The sequence below is a fragment of the Cervus canadensis genome, chromosome 2 (genome assembly GCF_019320065.1).
Source record: "Cervus canadensis isolate Bull #8, Minnesota chromosome 2, ASM1932006v1, whole genome shotgun sequence".
In the NCBI taxonomy this organism is placed as follows: Eukaryota; Metazoa; Chordata; class Mammalia; order Artiodactyla; family Cervidae; genus Cervus; species Cervus canadensis.
Window position 1 is genome coordinate 112,701,858 of NC_057387.1, and position 24,366 is coordinate 112,726,223.

The 24,366-nt window shown below is 55.6% G+C and overlaps 1 protein-coding gene across 1 annotated transcript in view; it reads right to left on the minus strand.

Annotated features, from left to right (window-relative positions):
- The window catches only part of HDAC4 (histone deacetylase 4), a 179,001-nt gene that overhangs the window by 82,011 nt on the left and 72,624 nt on the right, over positions 1-24,366 (minus strand). The window contains exons 4-6 of the mRNA XM_043462161.1: positions 21,551-21,701; positions 9,909-10,029; positions 4,254-4,375 (exon numbers count right to left, since the gene is read on the minus strand). Coding sequence (XP_043318096.1) covers positions 4,254-4,375; positions 9,909-10,029; positions 21,551-21,701 — 394 coding nt within the window. The remainder of the gene's footprint in view (positions 1-4,253; positions 4,376-9,908; positions 10,030-21,550; positions 21,702-24,366) is intronic.

The window sequence follows — 24,366 nt, forward strand, 5'->3', positions numbered from 1 at the left end:
GGATCACAACAAACTGTGGAAAATTCTTAAAGAGATGGGAATACCAGACCACCTGATCTCCCTCCTGAGAAATCTGTATGCAGGTCAGGAAGCAACAGTTAGAACCGGACATGGAAAAAGAGACTGGTTCCAAATTGGGAAAGGGGTACGTCAAGGCTATATATTGTCACCCTGATTATTTAACTTATATGCAGAGTACATCATGAGAAATGCTGGGCTAGATGAAGCACAAGCTAGAATCAAGATTGCCAGGAGAAATACAATAACCTCAGATATGCAGATGACACCATCCTTATGGCAGAAAGTGAAGAACTAAAGAGCCTCTTGATGAAAGTGAAAGAGGAGAGAGAATACGTTGGCTTAAAACTCAACATTCAGAAAACTAAGATCATGGCATCTGGTCCCATCACTCCATGGCAAACAGGTGAGGAAACAATGGAAACAGTGACAGACATTATTTTCTTGGGCTCCAAAATCACTGCAGATGGTGACTGCAGCCATGAAATTAAAAGACACTTGCTCCTTGGAAGAAAAGTTATCACCAACCTAGACAGCATATTAAAAAGCTGAGATATTACTTTGCCAATAAAGGTCCATCTAGTCAAAGCTATAGTTTTTCCAGTAGTCATGTATGGATGTGAGAGTTGGGACTATAAAGCAGCTGAGCGCCAAAGAATTGAACTGTGGTGTTGGAGAAGACTCTTGAGAGTCCCTTGGACTGCAAGGAGATCCAAGCAGTCCATCCTAAAGGAAATCAGTCCTGAATATTCACTGGAAGGACTGATGCTGAATTGAAACTCCAATACCTTGGCCACCTAATTCGAAGAACTGACTCATCAGAAAAGACCCTGATGCTGGGAAAGATTGAAGGCGGGAGGAGAAGGGGATGACAGAGGATGAGATGGTTGGATGGCATCACTGACTCAATGGGCATGAGTTTGAGTAAACTCCGGGAGCTGGTGATGGACAGGGAGGCCTGGTGTGCTGCAGTCCATGGGGCTGCAAAGAGTCGGACACGAATGAGTGACTAAAGTGAACTGAACTGATGCATTCCTTTTGTGATCTTTTAATTAAAAAAAAAGCACTCTATGTGGTGCTTAAGACTGGTGTTTACACCAGTCATTTCAATAGAGTATTTCAGGTGACCGTCAAGCTCAGGTATGAACAGGGCGCATCTGGACAAGATAAGTCCAGGTCTCATTGGGCACTTGTCACGCGAAGAGGAGTCCAGGTTTGACGGACATCAACGTGTGAAGTGAGGCCCTTTTCCACATAGACACTGCTTAGTATTAATACTTAACCACACATGCCATCTCTGGAAGTTTCTTTGGTCAAGCACAACAAAGCCTTTATGAACACCCTCTGAACACATTCACACCCACTTTGCAAGAAGCACAACGTTGAGGGACGACAGTAGCACACAAAAGCGCCCCAAGGGCTGGAAGCTTGGGGGCCGGCACGGCCGGGCACTGCGGGGTCAACCCCCTTCCCCCCGCCCGGAAAGCTAAGACAGTGCCTCGTCCCGCAGGAGAGCCGCAGGGCCTCTACCCCTGCCTTCCCTGCAGCCCCGCCCCAGACCCACATGAAGCACACCCAGGCACAGCCGTGCGCAGTGCGGGCCTTGCCCACAGCTGCCCAGGCCAGCAGGCTGCCCCCGGGGCCACAGACCACACCAGAACCAGACACGGACCGCGGGGAGACCCGCCCTTCCCAGACCGCAGAGAGGCGTGCCACGCGCGTCCCTGGTAACCTCGCGCCGTGCTACTCACGGCGAGGACGAGCAGGAAGGGGACGACTGCAGGGCGAGCTGCACACTCCCCGACATGTCACGGGGCCTCAGCGACCAGATACCCCGATGTCTGGCTCTCCGCCCGACAGCGCCCACCGCCTCAGCCCAGGCAGGCCCTCCCCAGGTGGTGAGGGCCCCGCCGGGCTGGGGGCTGCAGAGGGGGACTCTGAGGCCCAGAGGCAGCCATCAGGCCAGGGCTTCTGCACAACCCGACGGGGGGGCCTGGGTCCTCTCTTCATTTGCGGCAAAAAGCCAGCCCTGCCCTCCACGGGCCAGGGCCCTTCCCTCCGGGACCCACAGGTCCACCCTGGGCCTGGACCCTGCAGCTCCCCTCCTCCTGCAGGACTGGAGCACGTGGACAGTGGTGGCCTGTCCCCTGCCTGCCGCACAGCTCAGGGCCGGGCACCCGGGGAGCGCCCGACCAGCGTGCTCCGTAACCACTGTGGAGACATGAGGGGCGCCGGCCGCTGCTTGGGCTCGGGGCCCTCCTTGGGAGTGAGCACACGTCCTCTGGACTAAGTACCAGGAGCCCCGGGGACCCGAGCTTTCTGCCCTGTGACCTGGTGAGGCCCGAGCATCAGCGTCGGCCCCGGGGGCCACAGCCCTGAGTCGGTAACAGACACACAGCTCCCCGCAGACACAGACTCTGTCCCCAGGGCCCAGAGAGGACCCCCGGGAGCAGCAGTCGCTGACACAGTGTCCTGAAGGCTCACTCGCCCCAAAACTGCCCATAAAGATGGAGGGAAGGTGGGTCACCATGGGATTAGCTGAGCAGGTATGTCAGCCTCTCAGTCATGTCTGACTCTTCACAGCCCGCGGACTGCAACCCGCCAGGCTCCTCCATCCATGGGATTCTCCAGGCAAGAATACTGGAATGGGGTGCCACGCCCTTCTCCGGGGGGGTGGGGGGTCTTCCCGACCCAGGGATCGAACCCAGGTCTCCTGCACTGCGGACCGCGGACCGACTCTTTACCGTCTGAGCCACCAGGGAGCTGAATGCTTAGATGGATGGAAATTATTTAGAATTAGCAGCAAGTGTTTGAAAGTAGGTGCTTTGAGAATGACGCAGGACACCGCGCTGCACTCGGTTCCCCTAAGGGGCTTAGACTCGGCCCCTGAAACTTTGGCATCATTACTATTCCTAATGGGCCAGGGCTGCCGTTTTAGAAGATGGACACTACAAGCACGTCCTCCCCACCCGCGGCTCCAGGGGCCGTGGGCACCACTCACCACACCCAGGGCAGGCACAAATGCTCTGCACTCGGCACACCCACTTTACAGAAAAGAAACAGGTCAGGAGAGCCTAAGGAATCTGTCATGGAGCTCAAGGCTGCAAATCAGGCGGGCTGCAGAACCACCAGCCACTCGCTCAGAGCCAGCCCCCCAGCTCCCTGGGTTCCACTCCCCCCGGCCAGGCCTCCTGGGGCAGGCGCCCGGGGTCTCTCCTCGCACAGGGCCCAGTTTTACTGACAGCGGTGTGCTGATCCCAGCCTCAGCTGCAGAACAGGGCGTGGAGGACAGGCCTGGGACAGCTGACCTGGATCCCGACAGACGCCTCTTTCTGTGGAGCCTGCAGGCTCTCTTGGTGAGAGGCGCGGCCCTTCTCGGCAGATGACGAGGGACAACCACGCGCTCAAACTGGAGGGCAGAGGGCAGAAGCTACGCTCGCGCTTTCACCAGTAAAGTGCTGCCAGCCTACGCGAAATCCCAGCTATGTGTGCAGACGCCGCCCTCTGACCCGGCCGGGCTCTGGGGACCCTGCCCACCAGGGTCCAGCACTGGGACGTGGCCCCTCCTTCCCACACCCGGGATGCAGGTCAAGCCCACTGGGGCTGAGCAGAAGCGCCCCCTTCTCGTCCAGCTCCTGTTTGGGGCTGGTGACACCATGTGCTCTCGGGCGCACTGCCTATGGGGGGCCCCAAGTGTGTCCTTAGGACGGGGCGGCAGGGGCCCCCAGCCCTGCTCCCGGTACCCCATCACTCGGGCGGAGAAGCTGTTCCTAAGCCTCTCTGTCCGGAACTGACCTTTGAATGAAAACAAATTCATGTTTATGAGAAAGAAGCTGCCGCACACCCCCACTCCATGAAGCCCAGTATTTCCCATGAGGGCCGGGCTCCACCTGCCGCCTCTGAGAGCAGAGCCCCACCCTGCACAACCAGGAAGGTGGCCAGGCTTTCAGGGGATGCAGCTTCGGGGAGAGGCTCACTTCGCTGTCCCCTGCCCTCCTGAGCGCCCCAGTGCGAGATGCAGGGCTGCTCTGATCCTTCTTAAAAGCCACTACCTGCTTGCATCACCACTGGACAGAGTCCAGGGGTCCCGGGCGCCTCGCTTCTGTCTAAATACCCTTCTCCTTCTGGCTTGTGACAGAGCGGCCGACGTCACCCTGAGGACCCTGGGTGGGGTGGGCCCTCTCCCCTCCCCCCTCCCCTGGGTGGCCCCCACCCCCGCGGTGCCCCGCTCCCACCTGTCTTTCTGAGAGGGAAGTCGTCTTTGGCGTCGTACATGCCCAGGACCGGGTGGTTGTAGGAGGCCGACGCCCCGCTCTGGGGCGGGGAGCTCTGGTCCAGCGAGCTGTGCTGCGTCTTCCTGGAGAGAAAGGGGGGGCGGGGCAGAGGCTGAGTGACCCTGGGGGACCCGGAGCCCCAGCCGTGCAGGCAGAGTGTCCCCAGGCGCCCACGAGGGCGGTTCTCCCCTTGACGCACGGGCCTGGCTTGGTGGCTGCCTCCTGGGCAGCTGGCCTCCTCCCGGGGCAGGACCAAAACGATGGTACAAAACCACTGGGGAGCCCGTGGGCCCGGCCGCCTGCAGCCTCCCCGGGGCCCGTGGGGCTGAGGACGGCCGGCCCGCGGGGCTGCACGCTCGGTCCAATCCCCGGGCTCTGCCTGGCCCCCTTGGTCCCAGTGTCTCCTGGCCTGGCAGTCCTCAGGCTGAGGCGGGTGTTACCCCCGGCCACCGAGGGGCCTGTCCGCAGGGGAGGGAGACAGGGGCTCCAGGTGCAAGGAACACAGGTGCTGTTGGAGGCGGCTGAGACCTGGCCGGGGCCCGTGGGGCCAGTGCGGCCAGTGCTGGCAGCCTCTGGGTCCTGGAGGGCAGGGGCCACGTGGGGACGGGCCCCCTCCCGGGGACAGTCACCCCAGCCATCTCCCCTCCCCAGGGGTCGGCGGCACCCTGGGCCCTGGGAGCTGATCCCGGGAAATCTGCTTCCTTTGTGAGCCAGCAGACACAGCCCCAAATGGAATGACGGGCAGGGTGCTGCCAGAGGCGGCTCGAGGTGGGGTCAGGCCTCAGGAGAGGGGTGCTGGCCGCGCTGGCGATGACCGTCCGCAAATGTACAGCGTCTCGCTAGCAACACTGAAGGTGTAATGAATTCCAAGAGTCTGTACGCGGTGTAATCTGCTTAATGACTTGAAACAAATTAGCCAACTTACTTATTTGGAATTTGTTAGACTATTTATTTGCATACACAGCACTCCACGTCCCCACGCACCTGGTGTTATTTGAATTGAGAATGTGAGCACTTAAACACTTACAGGTGGATGTTTAAATATTCGAGAGAGCACACTGGTGCAAAGAACACGGTGATCATGGGCCCAGATCCACGGATCCCCCGGGCAGGGCCACAGCGGGTGCTCAGAGATCCCTGGGGATGGGCCTGCTGCCCGGCTGCAGCCTCACCGTCCCCCAGGACGCAGGTCAGGGGCTAGGGCTGCAGGACGAGGGCCGGCCATGCTCATGTCGGCTGCGCCCTCGCCGCGTCGGACCGCCAGGCCTCACTCGGGAGCCCGGCCTGGCACGACCCCACTGAGGTCCGAGGGCGTCTCTGTACCCGGCTTCTCCAGGCCACAGCCTCCAGGGAACGCAGCCTCGGCGGCTCCAAACCGTGCAGTCACTGCCGAGGTCTAAGCAAGGACAGAGTTCACTTTCTCCTTCATGAGAAACTCGGAAAGGCCTGCATGTGTGTTATGTAATCTCAAAACATGGATAATTACGATTAATGAGACCTCGTAGGTAATAACAACTACTGTCATTAGATTCTGATGGTAGACTTTGCAATTAAGCCAGAAGTACATTCCGTGTAAGATCTAGCAGACTGTCTCCTCTGTGTTGATCTCTTGAGACGCCGTCAGTACTCAGACCCTCCCTCCCGTCCGGCCTTCATGTCGGGAAGCACAGGTGGCGGCTGGCCCCCGAGCCCCCAGCGGGCCTGCTCCATGCTGTCCGAGAGGGCACCTGGGCCCGGGGCAGCGGCCAGGCTGATCCAGCAGAGCCGGACCCCGCCGGTACCTGCGAGGATGGAGCCAGACTTCACAGCAGCCAGGCTCCCCCAAGCCTCCAAACACTGTGCAAAACAGAGGAAAACCGGCTTATCACTAGAGGCCGAGGCCTCCCAAGGAGCAGCGGCCACCAGCCCTCCTGGGGGACCCAGCCCTCGGCACAGGGACCAGGGCGCACGCATGCCCCAGGAGGGGACGGCCGGGGGTGTGAGCAAGTGCAAGGCCTGTCCTTGGCTGCAGGGGCACGTGCACGCTCACCCCACCCTCACACGCAACCACTGCACAGGCACACACTCACACTCACACACAGACACACATACTGCACACACAGACAGACACACATAGACACAGACACACACATAGACACAGACACACACACCCTTGTAACACACACACCGCACAGCCCATTTCGACGCCCTGGAGCCCACGTGGCAGGCGGCTACCATGACGGGCAGCACGGTCTCCTCCGGTAAGCCCGATGCTGGGGGTTCTGAACCACGCCAGGGCAGCACCGAGAAGGGTCACCCCCACGGGAAGGGCCTCAGCCCCCGCCCTGGCCGCTGCCACCTGGCTTCCTGTCCCTACAGACTGGCTGCGCCGACTCTAGGACCGCTTGCAGACGGCATCTCAAGGCACAGACTCTGCGTCTTCTCCGAAGCCTGATGTTTCTAGGTGTGGGCACGCCGCCCTGGGCCTTGCTGAGCAGATGAGAAAGCAGGTGCCCGTGTCATCATCACCTGCTGGCGGACACTCAGCTACTTCCATGCTCTGGAGACATTGAGCAGAACTGCTCTGACCATCAGGACACAGTCACTGCCTGGATGGAAGACTTCACCTGCTCCCAGGGAAACACCTAGGAGACTGGGTCATGGAATCTCCCTGACCCAGGGATCGAACCTTCGTCTTTTTTTTTTTTTTTTTCGAACCTTCGTCTCTTGCATCTCCTGGCAGGTGGATTCTTTACGGCTGAGCCACCTGGAAAGCTGGCACTGGGTTTGTTCAATTTCAGCCGTCCCTGTGTGTGAGGGGGCGTCTTGCTGTGCTTTCAGGGTGACATTTCCAGGGTGACAAATGATCTTTGTGAAATTAGTGACCATTTGCATCTTATTTTGTGAGGTAATCAGTTCAGTCACTCAGTCGTGTCCAACTCTTTGTGACCCCGTGGATTGCAGCGCCAGGCTTCCCTGTCCATCACCAACTCCTGGAGCTTGCTCAAACTCGTTGTGAGGTATTGGCGCATGTCTTTGCCTCTATTTTTTCGGTAGGGTGCTTGTCTTTTTGTTATTGAGTTGTGAAGTTAAGTGTTACTCGCTCAGTCGTGTCTGACTCTTTGCGAGCCCAAGGACTGTAACCTGCCATGCTCCTCTGTCCATGGGATTTTTCAGGCAAGAATACTGGAGTGGGATGCCATTCCCTTCAGGGGATCTTCCCAACCCAGGGATTGAACCTGGGTCTCCTGCATTGCAGGCAGATTCTTTACCATCTGAGCCAACAGGGAAGCTCTTTGAGTTGTAGGACTTCTTTATATGTTTTAGTTCAAGGGCTCAGTTGATCACATTCATTGTGAATATTTTGTTCCTGGCCTTTTTATTTTCTTAAGGGTGCCTTTCAAAGAGTGAAAGTATTAAGTTTTGATTAAGTTTACATTTTTGGTTTATAGTTGATGATTTTGGTGTTCAAAGATCTTGCTTACCTCTTCACCAAGGTCATGAAAACTTTCTCCTACATTTTCTTCTGGAAGTTTTAACAATATAGTTTTTATGTTCAGGTCCATGACACCTGAGCTGACCATCAGGGGTGGAGTGAAGCTGGAGTCAAGGTGCGGTTTTTCTCTATAAAGACGGGTTTTCCAGCAACATCCTGCCATCATCCAGCAAGTGATAACGATCCACGATTTGGTTTGGTTTGTGTGACTAAACAAGAAGGCTGCCAAGTCCAAGGCAAACAGGCCCATTCCCTCTGACTCTACTGAGGCGAGTCCTTCTCCACTGCAGCGGGCACGGCCCCGTCCCCTGGGAAAGAGGGATCTCCCCACCAAGCGTTGAACCCGGGCAAGCAAGCCTCCTCCAGGCCTGGGCCACCTTGCTCACCAGGGAGCTGCCGTGTCCACCCCTTTGGGACCCTGCCCCCAGGCCCAGCCTGCGTGCCCCCTCCTCCCCCTTCCAGTTCCCAGGTGCTCCTTGCTGACCCCCCCTCCCCAGCAGCCCCCAGCGCAGGAGGTGATGCAAGCTCCCAGCCCATGGACCCTGTCCTCCTCTTTACAAGCAAGTACATCATCATGGCATCTATTCCTGGAGACTGGACGCCCCACCTCTCCACTCACGGGGGTCCTGACACCCCAATCTTCCCTTCGCATCCTTGTGGCCACCATCCACAGACTCCGGTGTGGTCAACCAAGACCCTTCTCCCACCACAACCTCCTCTGGGCCCACAGCCTTCTTAGCGCTGCTCCTAAAGACCCCTGCTGCTCTCAGACCAGGGCCTCTGCTGAAAAGCTTCCTGACTGGCGGATCACATCACCTCCCCTGAGGGAGGATCCAGGAGCCCTGCCCACCTTTGCCTGACAGGCTACTGCTGGGGGTCCCGGAACCCCCCCCAACCCTACCCAGCTTCTCTTCCTGCCCTGCCCAACCTACTACAGTGCAAGGCATTTGCCTGGTGGCCCCCTCTATGAAGGAGGACAACAGAGCATTTCCAAGAAAATGTAGGAGAAAGTTTTCATGACCTTGGTGACCCAGGGGGCAGTCACCAGTGGGGAGACAACGGATCAGTGCCACCGCGTCGTGGGGCCCCCAGGAGCACGGCCCCAGGACTGCCCGCCAGCCCCCAGTGTCCAGCGCTCGGGGCACGCGGCCGCCGGGCGCGGCTCTGGGTGGGTGGTGGTGCTGCTGAGCCAGCAGCCGGAGGGTGTGGGTACAGCCGGAGTGGCCGCGTGGTGCAGGGGCTGCCGACACTCGGAGCAGAGACAGCTTCAGAGCCGAAAGGCCCTTTAAGCAGAATCTACTGAAACAAACAGGTTCATTTCAACGCGATCAGGCAGCATGTTAGCAAAACGGTTGTCCCCCTCGGGGCTCTAGGAAGAGCTACGCTTTCCCCCCGTGAATGAATGATGATTCCATTTTCATTTATGAGAACTGCCCAATGAGGCTTCTTCCAGGACAGAACCACCCTTGAAAGGAGAGGGAAGCTATATCAAAGCAAAAAAGAAAAAAACAAAAACCAAAAAACCCGTGGGGCACCCCAGACCATGGTCTGAAGCTATAGAACTTTGTCACTGCACTTCCAGCTCAGCCTGGGTCAGCGGACAGCCCCTAAGAGCTACACGCGGGCCCACAGGAAAGACCCAGCACACGAGCATCCCCGCCAACAAGTTCAAGTCCTCTTTGCCAGGCTCTTAGGCTTCTGAGCACAAACAGAAACTTTGTGGTCTCTGTCAGTTATGCAGGGTCTGGGAGAGGTTCTTAGTATAAAAACAATAAAAAGACCACAGGTGCTTTTGACTTGCCCAGGAATCAATTACACATTGGGCAGAAATTCAGTAGGTGCATATGGATGATTTAGACCAGCGTTCCGATTTAACAGGTGCCTTTTGTGGCCAAAAATTGCATGAGAAGCCAAGAATAATGGTCAGACACCCGCCCCACAAGTTTCCCTTTAATGTTTGTTTAAAGAGCGGCCCCCTCTGCATCTGGACGTCCGCCACATGTACTGACCACTGGACCACTCGGGTCTGACCGCGTCCGCTGCTGGCTCAGGGGGCGGCTAATCCCACGCCCTCCCGGATGGAGAACCGAGTGCCCCTCCGGTCTCCCGCAGACCCCGTGTGCCCGGGCCTCTCCACTTACCCGTACCAGTAGCGGGGGTCACTGGACATGCAGTGGTTCAGGTTCCGGTGAGCCAGGGCCTTCTTTTTATTGAGGACAAACTCCTGCAGCTTCATCTTCACTTCCGTGCTGGCCACGGCACCTAGCATGGGAGAGAGCGGGGGCAGGTGACTGGAGGCTCTACCCCAGGGCCCCCCGCACCACATGCTGGAGAAGGCAGGACTGCGATGGGCAGGGGTGGTTCCCACTCAGGATGCCGCCGGCACCAGAGAGCGTCTCATGGGAAAGAGGGGGACGGGGGCTTGAAGGGAGAGATCCTCTTCCCAGGAACCTGTTATACAACTGCATTCTATTTAAAATGCAGACGGAGTCAGCACAAAGACCCAGCGCTACCTATCACAAATCCCCTGTGGAAGGAAGTTCTAATATTCTTCCATAAGAGGAGGGCCTGAGTTAGGAGTGCAGCTGTGTGGTTTCTTTCTCACGGCAGCAAAGACAGGCCGAGCCTCAGAGGAGGTTTTGTGCCAACCGAAGCCCTGTGTCTGCGACAGGGACGCGTGACAGAGATGCGGCCCGCCTCGCGGGCAGTGGGCAGGGCATGGGCAGCGGGCAGGGCAGCCGGGGGCCTGGCCAGGCCTGCCAGAGGGGCAGTCGTGCTCTTTCCAGCCTGCAGCTGCCTCCTGAGGTAAGGCGTGTTTCGCCAAGCGGGACTAAAGCCGAAATCTTGTGTTTTGTGGTTTTCTGGTGGTGGCAGCGGTTGTTCACAGCCCCGTTAAAGAAAACTGGCAAATCTGGGAAACAGACACTAACAAAGGCCAAAGCCACCGCCCTGTCTCAGGGCCACTGGCATCTGATCTGTCCTCCTCAGGGCTGCACTGAGACACCAGGCCACGTGGGATCCATCCTTCTATTAGAAACACGCTGTCTTCCCTGTTGTCCACAGAATGCAAACAGCATTCGCGATGGTGGGAAAACGCCTCATGAGGTGAGCAAAGCCCAGTTCAGAAAACCCGTTCCCAAACAGGAGACGGTTTCAGACATTTCCTTTTGTTGTTTTTGTTAGAAACAATGTTGGCCAACATTTATGAGTAAATATCATCCTCCCACCGCCTTCCCTGGTGGCTCAGATGGTAAAGACTCCATCTGCAATGCTAGGACAGGCATGGGTTCAATCCCTGGGTCGGGAAGATCCCCTGGAGAAGGAAATGGCAACCCACTCCAGTATTCTTTATGGAGAATCCCATGCACAGAGGGCAACCCACTCCAGTACTCTTGCCTGGAAAATCCCATGGATGGAGGAGCCTGTCAGGCTATAGTCCATGGGCCACAAAGAGTCGGACACGACTGAGCAACTAAAATTATCATCCCCCACATGTAGGAATATTTCCACAGAAGAGATGAACAAAACACCTGTATACAACAAAACAACATCATAATCCTTGAAGAATCCAAGTTGTTTTCCAAAATGCCTGTATACGATGACCACCACATGCCACCCCACTGGCCACAGGAGCTAGCGTTTCTCTATCAGTACTTGAGAGCACCAACTAACCTGTGTTTCTATCTGTAAGTACTCAAGAGTATGACCTGACTCTTAGTCTTTATCAGCACTCAGGAGTACTACCTCACCTGTGCCTCTATCAGGAGTCAGGATTACCACCTGACCTTGAGTATCCATCAGTACTTGGAGTACCATGTGACCCTTGTCTCTACCAGCACTTGGGAGTACCACCTAACTGAGTCTCTATTAGTACTCAGGAGTACCACCTGACCTTGAGTATCCATCAGTACTTGGAGTACCATGTGACCCTTGTCTCTATCAGTACTTGGGAGTACCACCTGACCCTACATCTCTACCAGTACTCAGGGAGTACCATGTGAAACCTATCTACCAGCACTTGGGGGTAACACCTGACTGAGTCTCTATCAGTACTCAGGAGTACTACCTGACCTTGAATATCCATCAGTACTAGGAAGTACCAACTGGTTCTTGTCTATCAGTATTCAGGAGTACCACCTGACTGGGTGTCTCCATCAGTGCTCGAGAGTACCACCTAATCTTTCTTTCTATCTATAATAGTACTCAGGAGTACCAGCTGACCTCGAGTACCCATCAGTACTAGGAAGTACCAACTGGTCCGTGTCTATCAGTACTTAGGAGTACCACTTGACCTTGTCGATTAGCACTCATGTGTACCACTTGACCCCATGTCTCTGTAACAGTACTGAGGAGTACCACCCGATCCTTGCCTGTCAGTATTCAGAAGTGTCACTTGATCTTGTCTGCTAGCACTTACGAGTGTTGCCTGACCCAGCATCTCTGAAACAGTATTTGAGAGTACCACTTGCTGCAAACGGTGAGACTGACTGACTCTCACTGCCAGGCCCTTGACAGCCACAGGGATGCACTGGCGCTGCTCTGCAGTGAGGTACATGGCTCAGTCTCCTCTGAGTCTACCTGTGGTGTGTGTGGGTCTGTGTGTACACTTTACATCTGTATCCTTTAGCGTGTGTGTAACACACTTTTTATACAAATAGTGTAATACACTACTGTATTTTGCAGTAATACACTTATTGTCAGCCATCACATGTTAAGGCGTATTTAAACCTCATCATTAATGCTGTTCAGTTCAGTTCAGTGGCTCAATCACGTACAACTCTTTGCGACCCCATGGACTGCAGCACGCCAGGCTCACCTGTCCATCACTGACTCCCACAGCTTGCTCAAACTCATGTCCATCGAGTCAGTGATGCCATCCAACCATCTCATTCTCTGTCGTCCCCTTCTTCTCCTGCCTTCAATCTTTCCCAGCATCAGGGTCTTTTCAAATGAGTCAGTTCTTTGCATGAGGTGTCCAAAGGATTGGAGCTTCAGCTTCAGCATTAGCATCAGTCCTTAGTCCTTCCAATGAATATTCAGGATTGATTTCCTCTTGCAGCCCAAGGAACTCTCAAGAGTCTTCTCCAACACCACAGTTCAAAAACATCAATTCTTCAGTGCTCAGTTTTCTTTATAGTCCAACTCTCACATCCATACATGACTACTGGAAAAACTATAGCTTTGACTAGACGGACCTTTGCTGGCAAAGTCACGTCTCTGCTTTTTAATATCCTGTCTAGGTTGCTCATGGCTTTCCTCCCAGGGAGCAAGTGTCTTTTAATTTCGTGGCCGCAGGCACCATCTGCAGTGATTTTGGAGTGATTAATGCTGTAAGTAGGCATTAACATCACCATGTGGTCCAGGGGGCACTGAGGATGGGCAGCCCAGGTGAAGTCGTTCTGATGTTCAGTCTCATGGGACCCCTGGCTCCTGGCTCCACACTCTGCTGTTCACACAAGGTTGGCCTTGGTTTCTCATTTCTCTTTAAAATGTGACTTATATTCTGATGCTGTGAGGTAACAGAAAATACTTGTCTCTGCCCTCAGTCCCTGGCACAGAGCTCCCAAGATCCTGTAATTTCCTGAGTGATGAGAGCATGAGAAGCATCCTGTGTTCTAATGGGGTGACTCTGCCGGGGGCGGGGGGGTTTCTGTGGGAGGAGGGTCACCAGCAAGATCAAGACTCATGAGAAGCTCGGAATTCTCAGCTCTACCTGAATCCTCCAGAGAGGAGAGGGGCTGGAAGTGGAGTTGGTAACTGATCACGCCCATGTGAGGAAGCCTCCACAAACCAAGTAACGGCTTCCGGGTTGGTGAGCACGTCCACACCAAGAGGGGGGCCCCCGACTCCATGAATCAGAGGCTTCTGCACTTGGGACTTTTCCATACCACCCTCTGTATGTCTTCCTCGGGCTGTTCATCTTTTTAAAACACTAAATTTATTTATTCATTTACTGGCCGTGCTGGGTCTTGGACGCTGCCCGTGGGCTTTCTCTAGTTGCGGCAAGCAGGGGCTCCTCTCCAGTTGTGGTGGGTGGGCTTCCCACTGCGGTGGCTGTGCTTACAGCAGAGCGCGGGCTCTAGGGGTCCAGGCTCAGTGGTCGTGGCCCACGGTCTCAGCTGCTATGCAGCCTGTGGAATCTTTCCACAAGGAAAGTCCCCTGCTTTGGCAGGCAGATCCTTACCCACTGGACCAGCAGGTAAGTCCCTCATCTTCTTATTTGACTCAGCCCTTAACCTGTGAGATCTGATGCTTCCTCTGAGCTAAACTGCAGGAACCCCCACCCAGTGCTGCAGGGAATTGCCTCTTGTGGGGAAATCCTCCACGTGCCTGGTGACCAGCAGTGTCGGGAGTGAAGTCCTCTGTGGGACCGGAGTGTCCACAGACTACAGGAGAAGCATGAGACCAAAGAGCTGCGCTTTCCTAACACTGGGAAGAAAAGACTTGTTTTTCCTAACTCAAATGTTCAAGAGCTTGTTTTTATGGAGTCTGTTCTCGTTTTCTCATTGTGATTTTTTTTTTTTTCCATTTCCTGGAAGTTTTGAAATTGATCTTTACACTGGTTCGGGAAAATAATCAGTTTCATTTTATTCTTGTTTTTCTGGTGTTGGGTTTTTCATAAATAGGTTCACATTAAAGGCAGCACTCCGCTGAGGCTGTTTCAGCATGGATTTCAGAGTGCCGTGGATGAGGGTCAGGCAGAACAAACCCTTTGGAAACAGTCGTCCACGCTGCAGCAGGACCAGAACCAGACCCGCCAGGGAGGCACAAGGAGAGTGCCCGACACGGAGTGCACCTGGAGTGATCCACTGGGGTGCCGGGGCTTTTGTCTCAGGCCTTCTTGGTGTCCCAGGAGACAACCCGCCATCACTGGAGCAGCAAGGCTCGCCCAGACTCCATGCGTTAAGTGTGAGCGGGTGAGCCAGCCACCTGGCAGAGCGGCCCAGACCGGGTTACAGACCCAGAGACACCAGCACGAAAGGCCAAGGGAATGGTGATGCGGCCAGGTGGGGGGAAATGACCGGAGGTATAAAATCACACCTCCGCTTTCGAGCAAGGTTCCCTGGGCTCCCTCCAAATGCAGCCAAGACTGGACTCGGACCATTATGAACACTTTCAGCCTGTCTGTATCTGTCTCGTCTGAAAAATCCCACTCACGGAGATGCTGAAATCTGCATATCAGGTGCTCAACACACAGCCTGCTGGCATTCCTGATGGCCTCTCAGCCCCAGGTGGACACTCGACAGAATGCAAATGGTAGACCACAGCAGCACAGGGAGGGCCTCCCCACTGGGGAGGGCCAGGAGAAACGGGAACCAAGGGAGGGGCTTGGTGTCTGGCTGCAGCGCTGGGCTGGGGCCAAGGCCACTAGGAGGACGAGCCGCAGGACGACCAGAGCGCCTGTCCGAGGACCTGACCCTCAGGTCCGTCCAAAAGGCCCGAGGGAGTAAACCATGCAGACGAGAAGCAGGGTCCTCGGGGGACAGGACCCCACTCGCTGGGTGTCAGCTGGCCCGACTTGCCCAGGAAGCCCCGTTAACATGGATGCACTTGCCCCTGCAGAGCGCACGGCACGGGCCATGCCAGGCAACTGCTGGCCTCCCTGCCTCGGCCACAACCCAGGCTTGCACCACAGGCTCCTGAGCTCTGAGAAGCAACAAGGACAGATGTCCGGTGACAGCAGAGAGGGCACGCCCACGGTAAACAGCGGCGGGAGGGGCCGCAGGACCCAGACACGCGTGGGGGCACCTGCGCCGTCCAGGGAGACAACCACCGTCCCTGAGGGGACTGAGGTACCTCCGAGGCACCCACCAGGCCAGGACATGGATGGTATTCCTGTTCCTTGAGCCGCCTGCAGGGTCCTCACAGGACAAGGTGCATCTGACGGGCCCTGGGCCGCCGCAGACACACGAGGCCCTCGTCCAGCTCCAGGGTGGGAGAGGGCACCTTGCCAGGCTCTCATGGAATCAGAGGGAAACAAATGCAAGTCCCCAAACCCTGACTTCCTCCCCCATAAAAAAGACCTGGCAGTTTCCTTGAAAGGAGAGCAGATGATGCCGGCTCTGTTCCTCGTGCTCTAGATATACATGCCCTCGCCTCTCAAGAGACGTCTCCACCTTAAATGAAAGCTCCAGCAGTGACAAAACACCTTTAGTAAATGAGTACAAATGTTTTGAATTCTTTTACTTAAAAAAATTAATTTCTACTGATGATCACTCGTTCATCTGACAGCCTTACAGGGAATATACTATTTGCCAGCAGTGAACTAGTCGGCGGGGACAGAGGTAAACAAGACGCAGACAGCCTTCTGCCCACGGGGGGTATCGGGGTAGTCAGAGGACAAGCTTTCAAGGAAACCCAGGCTGGGAAGGGGCTCGGGGTGGTGCCCACCTGGTGAGGGCAGAGGCCGGGGGCTCAGCGGTCCCTGGAGCAGGTGCCACCAGACACATCTCCCAGGTTAGTGCCCGGGGAAGGAGTGCCTTACCCTACAAACAGGACAAACAACGACTCTCGCGGTCTGGTGTCCCATCTTCTAGCTCCATCTTTTTTTTTCTTTTACATTTTTTTCATATTTATTTTTATTTTATTTATTTGGTCTTAGTTGCAGCACATGAACTCTTAGTTGTGGCATGTGGGATCTAGTTCCCTGACCCAGGATTGAACCCAGGCCCCCTGCATTGCGAGTGGGGAGTCTTAGCCACTGGACCTAGCCACTAGGGAAGTCCCTATCTCCACCCTTTTGAGCCATTTTTAGGCAAAGCTAACAACTTCTCCAAGTGAGGGCGCCTTCCCCCCACCCCCCAGACTGGCTGTAACTACCAGAGAGAAATATGCACTTGTGTTAGTTCCAAACTGTCCAGAGGACAAAGACAGGTCTTCTGTTGGACTTTTTGTTTTTATATGAATTTAAAGACAGTACCTCAGAGTCTTAAACATGGTTATATTAAATGAAACAGATGAAAAAGCATGTGTTCATGCTGAATAAGATGAAAACTGCCATCAACTGTAAGAATTCACTGTTTTACCAATCAATAGCATTAACTGGTATCAATCAGGAAAACTGGAGAATTATTTAAAATTAAAAGCACCATGAATGTTAAATGTAAGAAATCTATCAATGAAATATTCAAAAAGAAATTCATTTCTTAAAGAACCCCAAGAAACGACACAACAGAAGCTCTGCACTACATTTTCAAATGCTTACAAACTGGAGATGCTAACGCCAGGGGCTCTGTGAGCTACACAAACAAGAATCTCCTTCATAGGTGAGGCCCGAGCAGCGTCCAGCATGCGGCCTGCCAAGCCTGCCTTCTCTCAAGACCACACTCTGAGGGCTGCAGGGCCGATGCAAGTATGCCAAGTACCCACTGTACACAGTCCCTTATTAATAATAAACCCGACCACCCAAACCCAAGAGATGAACCGCTGGGGCTGCTGCTGTGACGAGCTTGGAGGGGAGCAGAGAACATTCCTACAGCCCGTCAAGGGGCTGCCTGACAGACAGAAGAAATTGTCTTTGACTTTGAACAAATTGAAACTGTTTTCAGAAGTCAAATCTTTTCATATTTTGTGAGGCCCGAGATGTTATTTTTATTGGAAGTTTCGGGCAGATGGGGAGGAAGCACTGTAGACCAAGCTGCCTTTGAGCGACCTGGTGAGTCCCTGGGTTTGCTGGTGAGCCGGGCGCACAGAGACTTGCTGACCCTCACCACCTAGCCCTCGTTCCTCAAAGAACAACCTACCATCGCTGCAGAGAAGAGCCCGTGTAGGATCACAACAAGGGGCTGGCAGGAGCAGAGAGCCGGGCAGAGTACAGGGCGGGGCAGGAGAGGGGGCGGGGCAGGAGCAGAGGGTGGGGCAGGAGAGGGGGCGGGGCGGGGGCAGGACGGGAGCAGAGGGCGGGGCAGGAGAGGGGGCGGGCGGGGCAGGACGGAGTAGAGGGCGGGCAGGAGAGGGGCGGGGCGGGGGCAGGACGGGAGTAGAGGGCGGGGCAGGAGAGGGGCGGGGCGGGCAGGACGGGAGTAGAGGGCGGGGCAGGGGAGGGGGCGGGGCAGGAACGGGAGTGAGGGCGGGGCAGGGAGGGGTGGGGCGGGGGCAGGACGGGAGCAGGGGGGGCAGGAGCAGAGGGGGGGGAGAGGGGGCGGGGCGGGGCAGGACGGGAGCAGAGGGTGGGGCAGAGGGGCGGGGGAGGCGGGCAGGGGAGGGCGGGCAGAGGGGCAGGGCAGGAGCAGAGGGCGGGGCGGGAGTAGGGGGAGGGTGGGGCAGGAGAAGGGGCGGGGCGGGAGTAGAGGGCAGGGTGGGAGGGAGGGGTGGAGTAGAGGGTGGGGCAGAGTACAGGGCGAGGCAGGAGCAGGGGGTGGGGCAGGAGAGGGGGCGGGGCGGGGGCGGAACGGGAGTAGAGAGCGGGGCAGGAGTGGGCAGGGCGGGAGTAGAGGGCAGGGTGGGAGAGGGCGGGGCGGGAGCAGAGGGGGCGGGGCGTGACCAGAGCGCAGGGCGGGGCAGCAGAGGGGGGGTGGGTTATGAATGGAGGGGGCGGGATGGGAGAGGGGTGGGGCAGGAGTAGAGGGCGGGGCAGGAGAGGGGGTAGGGCGGGTTAGGGGCGGGGCGGGAGCGTGCGGGGTGGGAGTAGAGGGCGGGGCTGGAGAGAGCGGGGCGGGGGTAGAGGGCCGGGCAGGAGAGGGGATAGGGCGGGTTAGGGGGCGGGGCGGGAGCGGGCGGGGCGGGGCAGGAGAGGGGGTGGGGCCGGAGCAGGTCCACTCGGGGACCCGGTGGGCAACTCGGCAGTCTCTGGGTCTCACATGCCTACTGTCCCACAGCAAAGCCCTTCACAAGGCGCCTGTGGGACCACATGCTGTTGTCCGTGGGGCGGGGTCTCTGGAAGCAGCCCCCACGTGGTGGACACAGTGGGAGGTCACAGAGCCTCCAGGATGCTCAGGCCCCTAGCTCAGGGCGAGGGCAACCACGCCAACCCCGGTTCGCAGTCTCCACTGCACCTTCGAGTCATCCTGGGAGTATTAGAAACGAAAGCTGGTGCCCACCCTCCACCCCAGATAAGTCCATCATGACAGCCTGTTGCTGGCGGTCCGGGACATCAGTGCTGCAGGCTCAGGTGCATCAGCACCCCAGCCACACCCTCAGCACGAGTGGTGGTTGAGCGGCCTGTGGTGTAGACCAGCCTCCTGGTGTGGTTGAGCCTGGTGGTGTGGACCATCATGAACCAGCCTGGTGGTGTGGGCCAGCCTGGCAGGTGGCAGATGGGAGGCAGAGGGCAGGGAAGTGGGGACCAAGTGTGATGGGCACCGCCTGGCGGTGCCGTGATCTGTATTCACAGAACAAGGTGAGGTGGCCAGCCAAGCCTGCAAGCCCACTTCTCCTGCCAGCCTTCCACCCTCATTTATGAAGTCTCGACTGTGGGCTCCCAGTGAGTCTGTCCGTCGTCCTCTCGCCTAATCACTGTACTGTAATGAGCTAGCCCACTCGGATCTACCGATTCCTTTCAAATACTGGCACACAAGTTAGACTTCATGTGGGAAACAAACTCTGCTGACCTGCTTTCTACACTGAAATTCTATTGGACAGTGAAAGTGCAAATATGCTTAAAATCCATTTATTATTTCAAGAGTGAATGCTGTAATAACTGACTGGAAAAGCTGTTAATTTTGTGTATAAAAACAATGACTAAGAGCGTGCAAATAAACAGAGACATAAACTGAATATGAAGAGACTACATTAGTTACATCCTTTTAGGAAAAATAATACACTTTTTGAAAGAAATTATTTATAAAAATGTACAAAATAATGTAGGCATAATAATACAGATTAGATTACATTTTAATTCAGAAGAGACCAGTGTAAGTTAGGCTGCATTAGACCTCAGATTTCTGTGGTTTCAAAGGCACCACCAGGAGAGGGACAGGGCAGGTGAAGAAGACCCGCGAGACACCCACGACCGACCAGAGAACGGGCAAGAGACCGGAACAAGGACCCTGCTGGACGGGACATCCCCGTGGGCAAAAGCCCAGGAGAAGACGCTGAGTCCCACTGTGATCAGACGAAGCAGCTGAAGCCAAGGGGCCGCTGCTCAGAGCTGAGATTTAAAGTCACGGCAGGGATTCAGGGCTATAGGACTCCTATGATGTCATTGATGGGGTGACAAGTGGTCCAGCCACTGTGGAGACTGGCCTCACCTATGGAAGCTGACCTGCTCCGCAAGACGTGGCCAAGGGTGCATGGAGCAGCAGTGTTTGTAAGAGCCCGGGAACAGCCCAAACATTCACCGACTCTTGGGTGGATGGACACAGCTGCGGGCACCTCAGCAGGAAGCGAAGCCCCCTGCTACACAAGGACACAGCAGACACCACACGCATAGTGTCAGGTGAAAGGAGAAAAACACAAAAGCCTCCATGTCAGCGCGTCCACTGACATCAGCTGCAAAAGTGGTGTCACGTGTCGGAGTTGCAGGGCCGAGGGGCGTGGCGGCGTCTCCTGAACTGGTCGCAGGTGCTGTGTTGGGGGGTGGCTGCACAGTGATGTGTCCTGGTGCCTAATTCTCTGCACACGGAAGTCTGTGCACTTTTCTTTATGTACAACACACACCAGTAAAAAGACTTTCTAAACAATTTCAACTAACAGACTTTACAAGAATCTTTAAAACATCTTGTGCTGTATCTCGTGTGTATATAAAACTGTGTATATAAATAAACTTTAAAAGCTCATTAAAATGACTTTTATAGATGGCTAACCACTTTCAGTGTGTGCCCGTGTGCAGAGTTGCTGAGTCATGTCTGACTCTTTGCAACCCTTTGGACTGTAGCCCGTCGGGCTCCTTTGTCCGTACTGGAGTGGGTTGCCATGCCCTCCTCCAGGGGATTTTCCCCACCCCGGAATCAAACCTGCGTCACCTGCGTCTCCTGCATTGCAGGTGGATTCTGTACCTGCTGAGCCGTTGGGGGAACCCAACCAATTTCAGCAGTTGAGAATAAAGGAGTTTCAAGGTTTTTGGAGGTTAGTATGTATTGGTAAAGTGTGTAAAGACTTCTCGTTTTACTCATGAGCATGAGAAGAGTAAACCACCATCCGGTCAAGACGTCGAATCCCGACATGGGGAGAAGTGTGTAGCCTGACGTACTTGCAGGATTAACAGGGCACCCACAAGTGCACCTGAGTGCTGAGGTCTTAGGGGGAAAGGACTGGAGCCTGGGAAAGTCTACCTAATTTCCAGAGACTAGCACACAGAAGAGTCTCCTGGGTAAGATCGAGTTGGGCGTCTCCTGGAAGATAATGGACTCTGCTGGTCTTCACACAAGCACAGCCAGGATGGAAAGCAAACACTGGGGTCAAAGGGCAAAATGTGCAACCCCGGGGGTCATAGCTCCTCCTCTCGAAGACAGGCAGTCCAACCAACTGCCGCTCACAAAAGCTCTCAGACAAAGCAACTTTGAAAAAGTTGAGGCTGAACTCATAGGCGAAGCTCACTGTGATGGTTTACGGGTCTTAGTCATTTCTAAGTCCGCCAAGGGTCTGCAAACTTTCTTGCAAATGCTTAATTCAAACCAAAAGTGGGGCCAGATGCCCTCTGCAGTCCCCACCTGAAGACAAAGCCGGGGAGCAGCCCTGAAGCTGGGGCGCCCAGAAACACCGCTCCAGGAGGGACACGGTGGGGGGCGGCTCCTGACACGGCTTGGCTCCGGGGCCTGGGTCCCGGGATTGCGGGTAAGGGGAGGGTGCCCGCCCGCTGCCCGCCCGCTGCCCGCCCGCTGCCCGCCGCCCGACGCGCACTCACTCTCTTTGCCCTTCTCCTTGTTCTTCAGCTGCTGCAGCTTCTGCTCCCGGTGCTGCTTCTCCAGCTCCTGCTCCTGCCGGTGCCTCTCCAGCTTCCGCTGGTGCTCGAGCAGCTCCTGCTGGTGCTTCATGGCCAGCAGCTCCTGCTGGTGCTGTGGACGGGAAGCAGCAGACACAGACGGTCAGAACCTCGCCCCGAGAGGAGTGGCGAGACAGACACGCGTGAGAAGAGCGGCGGGGGGCCAGGGTTGCCTCCCTGCCGGTGTGGCCCCCGGGCCTCGCTGCCCCTGCAGGGCCCACATCACCGAGGAGGAAGCAGGGCTGCTCCAGGACATCTCCTGCACATTTCACGCTAAAGGCTGTAAATTAAAAGAAAAACGGCTGACCTCCTGGAAGAAAATACGCATGACGATTTATGCAATCTAGGAAGTCGGCAGTCATGTACGGATGTGAGAGTTGGACCATAAGGAAGGCCGAGCACCAAAGAATTGATCCTTTTGAACTGTGGTACTGGAGAAGACTCTTGAGAGTCCCTTGGACAGTGAGGAAATCAAACCAGACCATCCTAAAGGAAATCAGTCCTGAATATTCAATGGAAGGACTCATGCTGAAGCTCCAATACTTTGGCCACCTGAAGAGCTAACTCATTGGAAAAGACCCTGATGCTGGGAAAGATTGAAGGCAGGAGGAGAAGGCGATGACAGAGGATGAGATGGTTAGATGGCATCAACAACTCTATGGACATGAGTTTGAGCAAGCTCTGGGAGTTGGTGATGGACAGAGAGGCCTGGCGTGCTGCAGTCCATGGGGTTGCAGAGCCAGACACAACTGGATATGCCTTTTTGAAAGTGACACAAAAGAGCGTGAAAGAGTGTGGCCACTTTGCAAAACTGCTTGGCACATTCTTACAAAGTTAAACACATATCCATCTGAGACCCAGCAATTCCACACCCAGGACTAACCCAAGAGACGTGGGAACACATCTGAGCAAAGCCCGGTGCAGGACCACATATAGCCACTGTGCGCACAGCAGCCCCGCCTGACACACCCCCGATGTCCTCCAGACGTGAGCCCAGGGGCAGGAGTGCATGTTCTTATGTGAGAATCCCACCCAGCAATGAGAGAGAATAAACTGCACATACTGGCAAAAGCAAGTATGGGCTGTGAAACAAGCAATGAGCAGGTCTGGTGTCGGCTGTGCAAACAGGACAGAAGAGTTCACCTGCAGATTCTATTTACACAAAGTTCTGGAACAGGAGATAAAGTCTAAGACACGGACATAAAGTCAGAGAAGGCTGCTTCTTGGGTGAGGCTGTGGACGAGACGGGGCAGCCGTCCAGGGTGTGAGCTGGCTGGTGGAGGCAGCGTTTACACAGACACTCACAACTGTCCACGAACACATACTCAGGATGTGTGCGTTTTGTTCTGTGTAAGTTATATCAGGTTTTCAAAAATGACATAACTGACAGTGTAAAAAGCTACCTTCACAATACATACTATCAACAAAATTAAAATGCAAAAGGTGAGTGTGAAAAACTCTTTGCTGTACTTATGGTGTACACATCAACTTTTATATGCAGATGGCTGTGTTTCACATTAATAAGAATATGATAAGCAGCCCACTAAAAAGGTGAGCAAAAAAGGCCAGGAGATTCACCAAAAAGAGTTTAGTCGCTCAGTTGTATCTGACTCTTTTTGACCCCATGGACGCAGCATGCCAGGCTTCCCTGTCCTTCACTATCTTTCGGAGTTTGCTCAAACTTGTAGGTTGAGTCAATGATACCATCCAACCATCTCATCCTCTGACATCCCCCTCTCCTCCTGCCCTCAATCTTTCCCTACATCAGGGTCTTTTCCAAGGAGTCAGCTCTTTGCATCAGGTGGCCAAAGTACTGGAGCTTCAGCTTCAGCATCAGTCCTTCCAATGAATATTCAGGACTGGTTTCCTTTAGGATGGACTGGTTTGATTTCCTCGCTGTCCAAGGGACTCTCAAGAGTCTTCTCCAGTACCACAGTTCAAAAGGATCAATTCTTGGGTGCTCGGCCTTCTTTATGGTCCAACTCTGGTTTGATGCTTTTGAACTGTGGTTTGGGGACAACTCTTCAGAGTCCCTTGGACAGCAAGGAGATCAAACCAGTCACCAAAAAGAGTGGTTAAAAATAAATGGGCAACAACGTTCAACCTCACTAGCCATCAAATCCCATTTTCACTTAGTGCGTTGGAAAAGGTAAGAACGGACAAGCCGGCCAGCGCTGACGGGTGTGTGGGAGAGACGCGATCAAGCCCAGACGCCTGACAGGTTTTCCTTGAACATCAACCAGCCAAGCCCCCCGCTGGCGGCCAGGGCTGCCTGCTCCCTCTGGACGGCCCCTCCGCGCTCCGTCTCTGTCGCCCCATCCAACTCTCACGCTCCCAGCCTCTGTGTGGCCCCGCCCCCGCCTCCCCGCTCCAGGGCTTCCCCACCAGCCACGTGGGCCCTCGGGAAGGCCCGAGGGCCTCCCCTGCCATCCTAGCCACTCGCACAGGGCAGGCCTCTGCCCACACCTTCCCGGGGGGGCCCATGTGTCCTGGGCGCGACTCACTCCCGACCCCTCCTTCAAGTGGGGCGGGCCTGGCCCTGTCCCTGTCCCGTGGGGAGGGATGGGGCGGGGGTGGGGTGGGGTTGGCGGTAATCTGTCTCCTGTGACGGCCCAGGACTCTCCGTGGACAAGCACGCTTCCCCCCACGTCAGCCACCACGCGTGTGAGACGCAGCAGGATGGACACACTCGTGGCCACTCCCAGGGGCCCCGAGGACACCTCCTCACAGGCCCGCTG